General features: G+C 39.3%; 1 protein-coding gene across 16 annotated transcripts in view; it reads right to left on the bottom strand.

The window, feature by feature from the left end:
- ZMYND11 (zinc finger MYND-type containing 11) overlaps positions 1 to 16,473 on the bottom strand; it is a 76,272-nt gene that overhangs the window by 44,660 nt on the left and 15,139 nt on the right. For 13 of the 16 annotated variants that reach the window (XM_055544191.1, XM_055544200.1, XM_055544198.1 and 10 more), the window contains exon 2: positions 15,956 to 16,090. In XM_055544191.1, the coding sequence (XP_055400166.1) occupies positions 15,956 to 16,071 (116 nt within the window). In that variant the 5' untranslated portion in view covers positions 16,072 to 16,090. Of the gene's footprint in view, positions 1 to 15,847; positions 15,858 to 15,955; positions 16,091 to 16,473 lie in introns of those variants that run through there. The other 3 variants (XM_055544205.1, XM_055544206.1, XM_055544201.1) reach the window with 2 other exon arrangements.

Raw genomic sequence — 16,473 nt, forward strand, 5'->3', positions numbered from 1 at the left:
CCTGGGCATTTGTATTTCTCAAAAAATTCCAAGATAATTCTGATATGCATCTGGATTTTAAAAAGTGATTACAGGTTTTTCTATTAAATGGTAGTTTCAGTGATACAGATTTCTATAATTTTTCTGCTGACAAATCACAACACTATGGTATTAAATTAATAATAGTTACATAATCACAACAGTGAAGATGTTTATCAATTTTTCACAATGAATAGACAAAAATAAAAGATAATTATAATTGCAAGCCATAATGGGAACACGATTAACCTAATATAAAAGAATTACATATAATTTATGGGGTCAAGCAGACTGATGCAGTCAGTGGAACTGCATATGTGCACATGTTTTCATCTGCTCAGCCAGTCTTTGTCTTTCGGTTGGTGCATTTAATTCATTTAAGGTAATTATTGATATGTATGATACTATTACCATTTTCTTAATTGTTTTGGGTTTATTTTCTATAAGTAGGGCTTTTCCTTATCTTGTTTTCTGCCTAGAGAAGTTCCTTTAGCATTTGTTGGAAATCTGTTTTGGTGCTGCCAAATTCTTTTAACTTTTGCTTGTCTGGAAAGTTTTTGAGTTCTCTATCAAATCTGAAGGAGAGTCTTGCTGGGTAGAGTATTCTTGGTTGTAGGTTTTTCCCTTTCATCACTTGAAATATGTCATGCCATTCCCTTCTGGCTTGTAGAGTTTCTGTTGAGAAATCACCTGATAGCCTGATGGGAGTTCCGTTGTATGTTATTTGTCGTTATTCCTTTGTTGCTTTTACTATTTTATCTCTGTCTTTAATTTTTGTCAGTTTGATTACCATGTGTCTCAGTGTGTTCCCCCTTGGTTTTGTTCCTTCTGGGACTCTGTGCTTCCTGGACTTGGTTGATTACTTCCTTTCCCATGTTAGGGAAGTTTTCAGCTATTATCTCTTCAAATATTTTCTCAGGTCCTTTCTCTCTTCTTCTGGGACCCCTATAATGCAAATGTTCCTGTGTTTAATGCTGTCCCAGAGGTCTCTTAGGCTGTCTTCATCTCTTTTCATTCTTTTTTCTATATTCTGTCCTGCAGCAGTGATTTCCACCATTCTGTCCTCAGGTCATTTATCTGTTCTTCTACCTCAGTTATCCTGCTATGAATTCATTCCAGTGTATTATTCATCTGCTTGCTTGTTCTTTAGTTCTTATAGGTCTTTGGTAAACATTTCTTGCATCTTCTCAATCTTCGCCTCCATTCTTTTCCAGAGATCCTGGATCATCTTCACTATCATTATTCTGAATTCTTTTTCTGGAAGGTTGCCTATCTCCATCTCATTTAGTTGTTTTTACAGGGTTTTATTTTGTCCCTTCATCCGGGACCTAACTGTCTGCTCTTTCATGATGATTCAGTTCAGTTCAGTCGCTTAGTCATGTCCGACTCTTTGCGACCCCATGAATCGCAGCATGCCAGGCCTCCCTGTCCATCACCAACTTCCGGAGTTCACTCAGACTCATGTCCATCGAGTCCATGATGCCATCCAGCCATCTCATCCTCTGTCGTCCCCTTCTCCTCTTGCCCCCAATCCCTCCCAGCATCAGAGTCTTTTCCAATGAGTCAACTCTTCCCATGAGGTGGCCAAAGTACTGGAGTTTCAGCTTTGGCATCATTCCTTCCAAAGAAATCCCAGGGCTCATCTCCTTCAGAATGGACTGGTTGGATCTCCTTGCAGTCCAAGGGACTCTCAAGAGTCTTCTCCAACACCACACTTCAAAAGCATTAGTTCTTCTGAGCTCAGCTTTCTTCACAGTCCAACTCTCACATCCATATATGACCACTGGAAAAATCATAGCCTTGACTAGACGGACCTTTGTTGGCAAAGTAATGTCTCTGCTTTTCAGTATGCTATCTAGGTTGGTCATAACTTTTCTTCCAAGGAGTAAGCATCTTTTAATTTCATGGCTGCAGTCACCATCTGCAGTGATTTTGGGGCCCCCAAAAATAAAGTCTGACACTGTTTCCACATCTATTTCCCATCAAGTGATGGGACCAGATGCCATGATCTTCGTTTTCTGAATGCTGAGTTTTAAGCCAACTTTTTCACTCTCCCCTTTCACCTTCATCAAGAGGCTTTTGAGTTCCTCTTCACTTTCTGCCATAAGGGTGGTGGCATCTGCATATTTGAGGTTATTGATATTTCTCCCGGCAATCTTGATTCCAGCTTGTGCTTCATCCAGCCCAGCATTTCTCATGATGTACTCTGCATATAAGTTAAATAAGCAGGGTGACAATATACAGCCTTGACATACTCCTTTTCCTATTTGGAACCAGTCAGTTGTTCCATGTCCAGTTCTAACTGTTGCTTCCTGACCTGCATACAAATTTCTCAAGAGGCAGGTCAGGTGGTCTGGTATTCCCATCTCTTTCAGAATTTTCCACAGTTTATTGTGATCCACAGAGTCAAAGGCTTTGGTATAGTCAATAAATCAGAAATAGATGTTTTTCTGGAACTCTCTTGTATTTTCCATGATCCAGCAGATGTTGGCAATTTGGTCTCTGGTTCCTCTGCCTTTTCTAAAACCAGCTTGAACAACTGGAAGTTCACAGTTCACATATTGCTGAAGCCTGGCTTGGAGAATTTTGAGCATTACTTTACTAGCGTGTGAGATGAGTGCAATTGTGTGGTAGTTTGAGCATTCTTTGGCATTGCCTTTCTTTGGGATTGGAATAAAAACTGACCTTTTCCAGTCCTGTGGCCACTGCAGAGTTTTCCAAATTTGCTGGCAAATTGAGTGCAGCCCTTTCACAGCATCATCTTTCAGGATTTGAAATAGCTCAACTGGAATTCCATCACCTCCACTAGCTTTGTTCGTAGTGATGCTTTCTAAGGCTCATTTGACTTCACATTCCAGGATGTCTGGCTTTAGGTCATGATGATTAACTTTCTGTAATTTGGTTTTGTTTTAGTTGCTGTGGAATTGTGGTTCTTGCTTCTTCTGTCTGTCTACTGATGGAGGAGGCTAAGAGGCTTGTGTAAGCTTCCTGATGGGAAAAAATGGGTGATGGGAAAAATTCCCTGGTGACAGGAAAAAATGGATCTTGCTCTAGTGGGCTATAAAGAAAGCTGAGCACTGAAGAATTGATGCTTTTGAACTGTGGTGTTGGGAGAAGACTCTTGAGAGTCCCTTGGACTGCAAGGAGGTCAAACCAGTCAATCCTAAAGGAAATCAGCCCTGAATATTCATTGGAAGGACTGATGCTGAAGCTCCAATACTTTGGCCTCCTGATGGGAAGAACTGACTCACTAGAAAAGACCATGATGCTGGAAAAGATTGAAGGCGGGAGAAGAAGGGGAAAACAGAGGATGAGATTGTTGGATGGCATCACCAACTCAATGGACATGAGTTTGAGTAAGCTCCAGGAGTTTGTGATAGACAGAGAAGCCTGGTGTGCTGCAGTCCACGGGGTCACAAAGAGTCGGACACAACTGAGTGACTGAACTGAACTGAACTGGGAGGCAGGGCCTTGCTCAGTAAAGCTTTAATCCAATTATCTGCTGATGGGTGGTTTTGCACTCCCTCCTGGGTAGTTTTTTGGTCTGAGGCGACCCAGCCCTACAGGCTGCATGGTCAAGTTAGGAGTGTTTATGCCAAAGGGGACCCTCCCAGACAGCTGCTGCCAGTTCCCCAGTCCTGCAGTCAGCCCCTGCTGACCCTCCACAGGAGACCCTCCAACAGGAGACCCTCCAACAGTAGCAGTTTTGGTTCAGTTTCCTATAGATTCACTGCTCCTTTCCTCATGAGTCTTGGTGCACACAGGTCTTTCTTGTGCCCTTCAAGTCTGCAGTCTCTGTTACCCCCAGTCCTGTCTTGTAATCAAATCCTGCTGGGCTTCAAGGTCAGATTCCCTGTGGATTCCCAGTCCCTTTGTCAGGTCCCCAGGCTGGGAAGCACCCAGGTTCCAGTGTCCTCCTGTTGATGGTTGTTCAATAGCTAGTTGTGATTTTGGTGCTCTCACAGGAGGAGGTGAGTGCACGTCCTTCTACTCTACCACCTTGAACCAGAAGTCTAACCCAGCAGAGCACAGAACATAACAGATCCTCCCGAGCCCAGGAATGCAGGCCAATCTAAGCGGGAAGCAGCAGGAGGTGATGCAGATGAGGAAGGTCAGGTACTGATACCCTGCACAAGGACTGGAAAGCATGGGCAACAGAAGACTGTCAATTGTGGAACATTTGATAAGATGGTGTTTTTGAAAAACATCTCTGACACCAGTGATGGAAAGAAAAAACAGACCAGCAAGACCAGGAGAAGGCCAGAAACCCAATTAGGAACCAGCTGCCACTGCAAAGGCAGGAAATTACACAGGCTAAAAACCAGGCCAGGTAAAGAAGACAGACATTTTACAGGACCATTCAGTCTACCCAGTCTAGAGTATTCCAAACACATTTCTCATCCCCTCTAGCCACAGGATAAAAATCTCAGTGCTGGCGTTAGAGGTCTTCCTAGTTTGGCCTTTTGGACTTTTCATTCCCTAAGACTCTACAGTCCCTCTGTTTCGACTCCCCTCTCTGCCTCACCAAGTCCCACTCAACTTGCAAGGCTCAATTAATCCCATATCCTCCTAAGGCCTTCCTGATTCTCTCTCAGTGACCCAGCACTACCTCCTCCCCCTTCAATTAAGGCCTGTCATGTTGTTCAGTCCCTAAGTCACGTCCAACTCCTTTCTGACCCCATGGACTACAGCAGGCCAGGCTCCCCTGCCCTTAACTATCTCCTGGAGTTTGCTCAGAATTCATGTCCATTGAGTCAATGATGCTATCTAACCATCTCATCCTCTGCTGTCCACTTCTCCTTTTGCCTTCAATCTCTCCCAGAAGGCCTGCTGCTACTGCTGCTGCTAAGTCTCTTCAGTCGTGTCCGACTCTGTGCCACCCCAGAGACGGCAGCCCACCAGGCTCCCCCTTCCCTGGGATTCTCCAGGCAAGAACACTGGAGTGGGTTGCTATTTCCTTCTCCAATGCATGAAAGTGAAAAGTGAAAGTGAAGTCGCTCAGTCGTGTCCAACTCTTAGCGACCCCATGGACTGCAGCCTACCAGGCTCTTCCACCCATGGAATTTTCCAGGCAAGAGTACTTGAGTGGGGTGCCATTGCCTCCTCCGGGAAAGGCCTGTCATACTATTAATTAAACATTCCACTCACATGGGACAGAGCTGCATTCTGTCTAGGATACCTTTTCCATTATTTGGTACTATTCTTTTATTATTTTTTAATTGGAGGCTAAATACTTTATAATATTGAGGTGGTTTTGCCATACATTTACATGAATCAGCCACAAGTATACATGTGTCCCCCCCGTCCCAATCCCCTCCCACCTCCCTCCCCATATTCTTTTACTCTTTAATGGTACTTTTCTGTGCCTTGTCTGTATGATTCCATCATAGAACTGCAGAGAAACATGAAACATATGAAAGCACGTGGACAACAATCCCAGCCAAAGTGAGTGCCCCAGGAATGTGGCATGCTGGACAGCACTCACTGTGGGACTGTGGTTATGGCTCTTCAGAACCAGTAACTCTTCTGTAAGGCTGTTACATAAAATAAAATAACAATGGTAACAGTGGTAAACTGTACCTGTCAACCTACTACCATAAGACAGTGTGTAAGAAAGAGTAAATCAACACAGATTGAAATGAGAATGTAGTTATGAGAATGAAGAATTCTTGGGAGTACATATACAACATAACATTAACTGTTAAGTTTTTTAAAATTAACTTTATCGTAACTTCAGCAATGGCCACTTTCCTATCCTACAATAAATCTACTGAGGGAATAGAAATTGACAGGGATAAGACAAATAGTTCCTAGAAATCATGGGTTTCATAAAACTGAACTATAGTAAAAAAAAAAATAAATAATTAATGGGTACCTAGTTGCAACTTCAAAGGCAACCTACACATGAAGAAGACTTACAGTCTGGATTTATGTCTGTCTGTAGTGATAAGGAGAACTCAAATTTCAATGCCCAACATGTCACAAGAGGTCAGAGGTCACATTTTCTAATTGGGGTTTGACCCTAAAGTAAGCAATACATGTAATTAATTGATGCCCTAATCTGAAACATTAACTTGAATGGGACTAAGTCAACCAATCCAATGTCAGTCTAATAAGCATGCTAGTCACAAATGTGGTCACCTCTAGAAACACAAAATCAAAGTTGCTCAAGACAGAAAGGAAACGAGATTTCAACTGCTTTTTCCAAGACAACAAAAAATAATTTGATCTCTTCCAATGACACCAATAATGTTAGCCAATAATACTGGCAGAGACTATAATAAAACCCATACTTCTTTTAAAAATATGTCTTTATCTTATAACTATTATTTAGAATACTTATGAAAGTCTAATGTTGTATTATAATCATCTAAATTAGATATGATAATTTGGATTAAAGAGGAAAAAATGACATGTAACTTATTTTTATTGGGTATTAAAATATTGGAGACATTTTGAAAATAACAAGGCAATGAATTATGAATCATACTGGAAATCTTAGGGATTCAAAGTTTAAATTTCATTTCTGTTACTGGTTTTGATGTCATATGCTTCTTTATCTCTTTGCTCATTTATTTAAAAACTGTAAAACAAGGGCTAAAAACATCATGATGTAGTACAAACATAAAAATATTTTATAAACAACTGTTTTATATAAGTGCTGCAATCAAATATTTCACAGCTTTAATTTCATGACACCTATCCAAATTCCATAAAACTGACTAATTCATATGTACTACTTATAATTTAGCATTATAGCTACTCTTGCCTATGCTTATGTTCATCTAAACTGACTCATGTAATTCTTTTTTAAGATAAAACAACTCATTTGTTTTCTTCTTACGATTAAACATCACAAAACATCTTTCATCTTCTAAAAACATAAAGTGTTTTTATGGACAGGCCAAAATTTATTTGTGCTTATTTACTTTTCAAGTAAGAATGGAAGTTTATACCATTATTAAATCATATTTATAAACATGAGCTTTTAAATCAGAGGCACAAGTTAACTATTAACTTTAAACAATCAAACTTCACCCTATACATGTATTTTTATTTCAGATTTGACTCATTCTATAAAAATACTTTCCATCCCCAGGACTCCCTGGTGGTTCAGAGGTAAAGAATCTACCTGCCAATGCAAGAGACACAGGTTCAATCCCTCATGCAGGAAGATCCCACATGCCATCGAGCAACTAAGCCTGTGTGCCACAACTACTAAGCCTGCCCTATAGAGCCCAGGAACCACAGGTACTGAAGCCTGTAAGCTCTAGAGTCCATGTTTTGCAACAAGAGAAGATACTGCAGCGAGAAGGCCAGGTACCAGAGGGAGTAGCCTCTGCTCTCCACAACTACTGAAAAGCCCTCGAAGGAGCAAAGATCCAGTGCAGCCAAAACAAATAATTTTTTTAATTAAAACAAACAAAGAAACACAAAAACTGCCATCCCCAAATAACAGAAATTTTCAAAGAAGTTTCTTTTAGTGATATTTTTTAAATACTTGAAATATTCAATAAAGTGAAAGTGAAAGTCACTCAGTTGTGCCTGATTTTTTGTGATCCCATGGACTACAGTGCATGGAATTCTCCAGGCCAGAATACTGGAGTGGGTAGCCCTTCCCTTCTCCAGGGGATCTTCCCAGCCCAGGGATTGAACCCAGGTCTCCCGCATTGCAGGGAGATTCTTTACCAGCTGAGCCACAAGGGAAGCCCAAGAATAGTGGAGTGGGTAGCCTATCCCTTCTCCAGCCAATCTTTCCAACCCAGGAATTGAACCAGGGTCTCCTGTATTGCAGGTGGATTCTTTACCAACTGAGCTATCAGGGAAGCCTATAAATCTCAACAGTGGCTCTGTAATTTATAGTACCTTTTCTACTTATCTGAACAGAAAACTAGCAATTAGAAAAAAAGAAAGTAAAAGGTAGTATTAAAAAGACTCAGGACTCTTTCCAAGGGAGGTGTACTGACAACTAACAAAACGCTATTGCCATGAATCCTGAAGTTAGATATCATCAGATTACACAGAAGAAACATTTGCAACACAAACAAATCCTACTTTGTTATAGAAGTTGTTATTAGTACCTATTTGTTCAATTATCTTTGAGGATATGAAACTTCTACTCATAAAATTTCTTTTCAAATTTCAACACAAATGTAACATTTTAATGATATTCTAAAGATGATACTGCTGTAGATTCTGTATGTTCTAGTGTCATATATAAAAATGAAAAATGCTCCTTGAATCTGCCTCTGCTAGAAGGAATTTTTATTGCTTTCAGCTCTGCTTTAGGACTTCAGAAAACACCCAGTGCCTTTAGCAATTATTTTTCTTTTTAGAAAAATGACTCGATGCTGTGAGCTGGGAAGATGGCAAGAAGTAACATGGTTTTAATGTCTCCCAACCTCCTCGACAAAGTCACAAGAAGCGTTAGCAAAAAACAAGTTGACGACCCGACCCTTGGAAAACAAGTGACAAGAATTCTCATGAATCCCAAAGTCCAGTAGCGGAGGACAAGCCTCCAAAAGCTGCAACTGCAGTTGGTACTGACACCTGTGCAGGAGGAGGCAGAGGGACATGACACAGCACTGAGAACAGGCAGATAAAACAGCTAACAAGCAGTCACTGGAGAGCAAAGAGGGCCAAATCGAGAATAGCAGTGGACACTGGACAGGGTTTACACACCTCCATTTGCAGGTAACTGATGGTAATTCACAAGCTCATGGTAAAGTTCTTATGGGGCTGGAGCAGAGAAACTTGTGAACACTCACAATCAGCCAAAGCTCCCTTCTAGTACAGAACTCCACAGTGTAGAGAAACTGCTAACAATAAAAGTATCAAACCCTACTGAAGTCTGGTCATAAAGATCTCCAATGTAAGGACAATGGGCACAAAAGAAATTGTGGTTCTGGCAAAAGGTACAGAAGCAGGAGATCATGGTAAATGTGAGACATTTTTAGCACTTCATAAAAATGACAGAAGATGCTTTAGAGCCATACCTCCAAAAACTGTGTGCAACCACCTTCCCTTGACACAAGTTCAGGAAAAGTGATTTCACATGACAGGACTGTGGCTGAAGGAACAGAACATCCCTAAAGTGGAAGCATGCCCAAGACACGTGCCCACAACACAGATCAGACTATAACTACTATTTAAACACATGAAAAGACATTAAGAAAATTATATAAGATACAGGAAAGATATGTCAGAATTAGAAAACTCAGAAATGATGTAAATGAGAAGTAAATGAAAAAATTCACTTCAGAAATCATCCAAACTAGAAGGCACACAAGAGTCAGTATGTAGTAAAAAATGTCGTAAGTATAAGTCATAAAGAAAGAAAATATGAAAAAACACAAAACTGTATAGCAGCTTTATTCACAACTGCCCAAACTGAAAATTACAAATATAGAAGACAGGAAAAGAAACCAACAGAGTATAAGAAAAAGCCCCCCAAAACAACAAGTAAACAAGATAATAAAAGTCCACAAATGATATATATATATATATATATATATATACAATTGACCCTTGAACCTATAGGGGTCAGAGCCCACCACAGCCCAATGCAGTCCAAGACCTGCGTCCCTCTTTACAGTCAGCCCTCTGTGTGCAGCTCCACATCTGGATTCAGGCAACCCTGAAGCATGCAGCCCCATGGCACAGGGGATAAGTGAACCTGTACAGTTCAATCCACGCTGTTCAAGTGTCAGTTGTACAATTTTTAAATTAAAATGAAAAACAGTAACAAGCTTCCTCAAAAAAGTAAAAACAGAAATTACCATATGATCCAGCAATCCCACTCCTGAGTACTTATCAGAAGAAAATGAAATCACTATCTTAAGACTTCTGTACCCTCGTGTTCTCAGCAGCATTATTTACAACAACCAAGACATGGGAACAACCTAAGGGTCCATCAAGAGACAAACGGATCAATAAAACATGGTATACATGTACAATGGAATATTATTCAGTCATAAAAAGAAGGCAATTCCATCATTTTTTAACAACATGGATCAATGCCAATTGTATCTCAGTAAAACTGCCGAGTGGGGAAGTGAAAAACTTTTCTTTGAAGACTCTACTAGAGAGTGAACTTCAGATGTCAGTGGTAAGCATGAAACAAACACTTGGAGAAGTAAGACTAAATGCCAGCTCTAAGTACAAAGTATGATGTGTAATTGCTACATTCTGTGACAGTTTAGAATCAGTACAGTTGTTCAGAGAGGGTAAAACAGCTTGTCTGGTTTCCATGAGATGTGCTGTCAGTTCCAGCACCGGTGATGGTATTCTCAGACAGCCTGGGACATAGCTGGATAGAACAACTGAGTTAACTATATGACATCTAAAATGCACCACCCATAGTATCCTTAAGAATCATGACTCTTACTGTGTAAGAAAGAAGGGAAAGATTTTAGATAGCTCAGTAAAAACCAGCAGCCATAAATTCAAGGGGGAAATATCAGTATGAATTCATTACAACTATATGTATTTCCTAACTGGTCCACTTAAAGGCCTAGAGACAGAGACCAACCTGGTAGCAACAAGTACACTGAGAGCCAGAAAATGCTCTTGAGACACAATTTCTAACTGTAAGAAACCAGCGTCCCCTGGAGAAATCAGTGGATCCATGCTTGGGGCAAGGTGTATCCTAGGTGAGCCCGAAAAAATCCTGTCATATCAGAAAGCAGAGAGGAACTTCAAAAGACATCCTGAAGAGGCTCCAACTGGTCAAAGAAGGGAAGTTAAGCATCAATAGGGATTATAACAGAAACAGACTGAAATACACCAGAAAGAACTACTTGGTCGCCACTGGAGGATGCTATTTTGAAAACCGCTAGTTAAAAGAATCAGTTGTTCTACCTTTTCGATGTGAGCCATACCATATGGTAACCACACCCTACATGATAGGAAGTTTATGTTCTTATGGAAGTGTTTCAGTTGAAAAAGAAAAGATAAACTATTTGATAGATTATCACTATTTCACAATCCTTAATGAATTACTGAATCTAGCCACTGTACAACAGGCTGAGTACTAACCTTGCCAAATGAAATACATTACCACCTATGAGGAAGTCTCACACTGCTAGGATTCACTACTCAGCTCAGTTCAGTCACTCAGTCGTGTCCAACTCTTTGCAACCCCATGGACTGCAGCACGCCAGGCTTCCCTGTCCATCACCAACTCCCAGAGCTTGCTCAAACTCATGTCCATCGAGTCAGTGATGCCATCCAACCACCTCATCCTCTGTCATCCCCTTCTCCTCCTGCTTTCAGTCTTTCCCAGCATCAGAGTCTTTTCCAATGAATCAGTTCTTTGCATCAGGTGTCAAAGTATTGGAGCTTTAGCACCAGTCCTTCCAGTGAATATTCAGGGCTGATTTCCTTTAGGATTGACTGGTTGGATCTTCTTGCAGTCCAAGGGACTCTCAGGTCTTCTCCAACACCACAGTTCAAAAGGATCAATTCTTCGTGGCTCAGCTTTCTTTATAGTCCAACTCACATCCATACATGACTACTAGAAAAGCCACAGCTTTGACTAGAGGGACCTTTGTTGCCAAAATGATGTCTCTGATTTTTAATATGCTGTCTAGGTTGGTCATAGCTTTTCTTCCAAGGAACAAGCGTCTTTTCATTTCATGGCTGCAGTCACTATCTGCAGTGATTTTGGAGCCCTCCAAAACAAAGTCTCTCACTATTTTCATTGTTTCCTTATCTATTTGCCATGAAGTGATGGGACCAGATGCCATGATCTTAGTTTTCTGAATGTTGAGTTTTAAGCCAGCTTTTTCACTCTCCTCTTTCACTTTCATCAAGAGGCTCATCAAGAAAGTGAAGTTCTTCTTCACTTTCTGCCATAAGGGTGGTGTCATCTGAATATCTGAGGTTATTGATATTTCTCCCAGCAATCTTGATCCCAGCTTGTGCGTCACCCAGCCCAGCATTTCGCATGATGTACTCTGCATATAAGTTAAATAAGCAGGGTGACAATATACAGCCTTGACGTACTCCTTTCCAGATTTGGAACTAGTCCGTTGTTCCATGTCAGGTTCTAACTGTTGCTTCTTGACCTGCATACAGATTTCTCAGGAGGCAGGTCAGGTGGTCTGGTATTCCCATCTCTTGAAGAATTTTCCAGTTTGTTGTGATCCACACAGTCAAATGCTTTGGCGTGGTCAATAAAGCAGAAGTAGATGTTTTTCTGGAACTCTCTTGCTTTTTCGATGATCCAACGGATTGCTGGCCATTTGATCTCTGGTTCCTCTGGCTTTTATAAATCCAGCTTGAACATCTGGAATTTCACAGTTTATGTACTGTCTCAGAGAATTTTGAGCATTACTTTGTTGTTAGCATGTGAGATGGGTACAACTGTGCAGTAGTTTGAGCATTCTTTGGCACTGCCTTTCTTTGGGATTGGAATGAAAACTGACCTTTTCCAGTCCTGTGGCCACTGCTGAGTTTTCCAAATTTGCTGGTATAATAAGTGCCAGCATTTTCACAGCATCATCTTTTAGGATTTGAAATAGCTCAACTGGAATTTCATCACTTCCACTACCTTTGTTCATAGTGATGCTTCCTAAGGCCCACTTGACTTCACATTCCAGGATGTCTGGCTCGAGATGAGTGATCACATCATCTTGGTTATCTGAGTCATGAAGATCTTTTTTGTATAGTTCTTCTGTGTATTCTTGCCACCTCTTTTCAATATCTTCTACTTTTGTTAGGTTCATACCATTTCTGTCCTTTATTGTGCCCATCTTTGCATGAAATGTTCCCTTGGTATGTCTAATTTTCTTGAAGAGATCTCTAGTAGCCGCCATGAGATGCAAAGAAATGAGCACCAGGATAAGGCACACCACAGGGATGCAATCACAAAGGCAGACTATAAGAAGCCACAGAGTAAATGAACCAAGTCCTTAGATAAATATATTGCAAAGAAAAAACAAAAACAAAAAAAGATGAATGAGAAGGACTTCCCTGGCAGCCCCAGTAAGACTCTGGGCTTCCACTTGCAGCAGGGGCAGCTTCTATCCTTGGTTGGGGAACTAAAAACCCACACTCCACATGCCATGTGATGTGACCAAAAAATAAACAAAATTGCTATTATTTTAAAAAAAGATGAATGAGAAACATAAATTAAAAATGTCTTTAAAAAGACATTTCAAATAAAAAAAAGCAGAACTGAAACATTATAGAGTGAGTGGTAAACTACAGTGTTTAGGATTACCAGACTTCAAAGTATAAAGAGTCATGACCCCAAAGCCCAAAACTTTTAATGTGTGACTGAAACTGTGCAACTTTTATATTAGGGAGTCGCTCACCAGTCAAATACAGGATGAAACCTAATGACTACATATACATTCTTCATAGTAACTCCACTAAAGCCTTCAGCAGCTTAAGATATTTGATAAAGATGGAAAGACACTTCTGTGCTCAGACTTAGTTGTAATTGAGTACCTGGATTTAACATTAAAGTTTGAGAAGTATTTACCTACTTAGAAAACAGAATAAGATGATTAGGTTTTAAAGCAAAAGATCTGACTTCCTGTCATGGTCCAATGCCTCTTCCTACCTTACCTTGGCAAGGGTTACAAGCAAGGAAATTAACACTGCTGAGAAGCCACACCACTGGGCTAGGCAGTTATCTAGACAGCTCCTTTCTGGTGCTGACAGTCTGGCAGGGAAATAATTACATGTGACTAGTGTTATGAAAGTACTAGATGCTATGAATGTATCCCGTATTAAAAAGAGACAGAGCATACTCTCAGACGAGGCAGAAGGAACACCAGAAACCTCTCAAACACACATCCTCTGATTTTCTATTTTTTTCATCTTTAGATAAGACTGATACAACAATGACTAACTGACAGATAAATGAATTTATTCTTAGCTATCTTAAGACCTATGGACGAACCTTTGGACATAAAGGAAAATAAACCCTGGCACCCTTAAGGCTGTACTGATAAGGAAAGGAGAAGAGAGAATGTTTATGGACAGTCCATTGTGCATACCGAGAAGAGATGTGCAATGCTGTCAATAGCCTCTGCGAGTCTCTCACAATGTAACATGTATACACAAGTACACACAACCTGGTCATCCAAAGACTACTCTGACAAACATGTCAGCAACCTTGTCGGACAAACTCTGAACACCTCACCTGGAGATTCCCACAGGTTCCTAGAGAATGTCCCTAGAGCTTTAGAGAAAGAGGCCAAGGATTAAGAAGAAGTAATAGCCTGTAAGTTGAAATAGTTCAGTCAAGATTAAATGAATTTAAAAAATTAAATCCAAAGAACAGTATCTTATTTCCACCATTCATCTGTAAATTTTGATATAAACAAACTATGTTGGATTTTTTTAAAATCCAAACCATAGGAAAATACTTTTATATTTCTGTACTTAGAGGTTTTTTAAAAATATTTTTATTCCAATATCACCAATATTAAAGGTAACTTAATTATTATATACTATTATTTTATCCTTATTTTCCACACAGCTGTTACCTATTTCTTCCCCTTCGAGTCACCTATAGGAGCGAGTTGTACATGGGCAACTTTAAAATATCCAAAGAAAGGATACAGAGTTAAAGCAACATACAACACCATCTTTCTTTCTCCTGGCCTTTCCCTCTTAAGTAACCTTTATAAACCTCTTCACTAGAATATGACTACGTGACAAAAATATAAACATATATTACTTAACTTTGTTGCCTATTAACAAGGACAAAAATAACCACTTATTTAAATGAGCTTTTGTAAATCATCTGTTTTCCATTTTCATAGTTAGCGTTTAAAGGATGTGTCAGAGAATAAGTATAAAGAAATTCTATCAAAATTATTCTAAAAAATTCAAACATTTTAAAAAGATTAATTTAATTGTATTCCTTTAAAAATACAAAGCAAAACAAAATCAATTTCTATTTGAAGATTCCCTTATATTTTTTTTAATTTTATTTTATTTTTAAACTTTACATAATTGTATTAGTTTTGCCAAATATCAAAATGAATCCGCCACAGGTATACATGTGTTCCCCCTCCTGAACCCTCCTCCCTCCCCATTCCATCCCTCTAGGTCATCCCAGTGCACCAGCCCCAAGCATCCAGTATCGTGCATCAAACCTGGACTGGCAACTCGTTTCATACATGATATTTTACATGTTTCAATGCCATTCTCCCAAATCTTCCCACCCTCTCCCTCTCTCACAGAGTCCATAAGACTGTTCTATACATCAGTGTCTCTTTTGCTGTCTCGTACACAGGGTTATTATTACCATCTTTCTAAAGAAAAACACCGATACAGTATACTAATGCATATATATGGAATTTAGAAAGATGAAGATTCCCTTATAATCAGTACATAACATGTAAACAGAGCATTCATACAGGAGTCGGATTTTTTGCTATTCTGAATCTTGGACCATCAAGATAAATAGCAATGGAAAATAAAGAAGAACTTCCTTTTTTCAGCTGAAGATATACTGTCTGTAACTTAAAAATACAGAATGAAATTGTTGAAAATTCTGGTTAGTGTACTACAAACTAATAGGAAGTTATGTACCGAACCTACACCACATTATATGGTAGCATATATTATCCATACATTAAAGTAAACAATGACCAGTAGACTTTTAGATAGTTTACATAAAAGAAAGTAATTAACCAAATACCTTTTGATAAAAGACTTAAATAAAGACTGGCTTTCAAGAGTTAAAAAAAATTTTGAATACTAAAAATGTATTATTCTATATAACCTCTAAACACAAGGTGCTTGTGCATGTTTCAGTATTTCCCTAACAACTTTACAATCCCACAAGGCAAAAAGTGACTAGTACTTTGTAATACATGTTGATTAACATAATAAACAAACAAATGATTCTTGGACCTTTTCTCCCAAAATTCCACATAAAATTTGAGAGATCTGTCTGTATAAAATGACTTACTTTGTAATACGGTCAATGTTGGCAATTTGCTTCTGATTCCGTATAATCTCAATGGCTGCCCAAAGATGCTGGATAGCTTTTGTGTCCGCCTGCCGTCTTTTTGTTAAGCGTGCCATGACCTGTTTACTCCTTTAGCTGTAGCAATATATGGAAACATAAGGGAAAAGCACAGATTACCAAATCAATTATCATCAATATAAGTGAGTTAACACTCAGCACCTCACTATATAGTACAGCCAACTTTTTATTTTCTACCATCCACATCACCAATTACTCCATAAAAATTTTCACTTCATTACTTCACAAAGAATGACACTAAAAGACCAACAGTCAAAAACGCCTGCCCAAGAAGGAGCAGTCGTCTTACAACAATACGCCAAAGAAATACACATATAAAATTTATTATAAAGCAAAAATATTACTACATAAAATTTCATTTTTTGATATTACATTGTGTGTAATTTGACAGATCAATGCAAAATGGAAACTAAATGTCCAAATTATTAGATACTTCATCA

The sequence above is a fragment of the Bubalus kerabau genome, chromosome 13 (assembly GCF_029407905.1).
Source record: "Bubalus kerabau isolate K-KA32 ecotype Philippines breed swamp buffalo chromosome 13, PCC_UOA_SB_1v2, whole genome shotgun sequence".
NCBI classification, from domain to species: domain Eukaryota; kingdom Metazoa; phylum Chordata; class Mammalia; order Artiodactyla; family Bovidae; genus Bubalus; species Bubalus kerabau.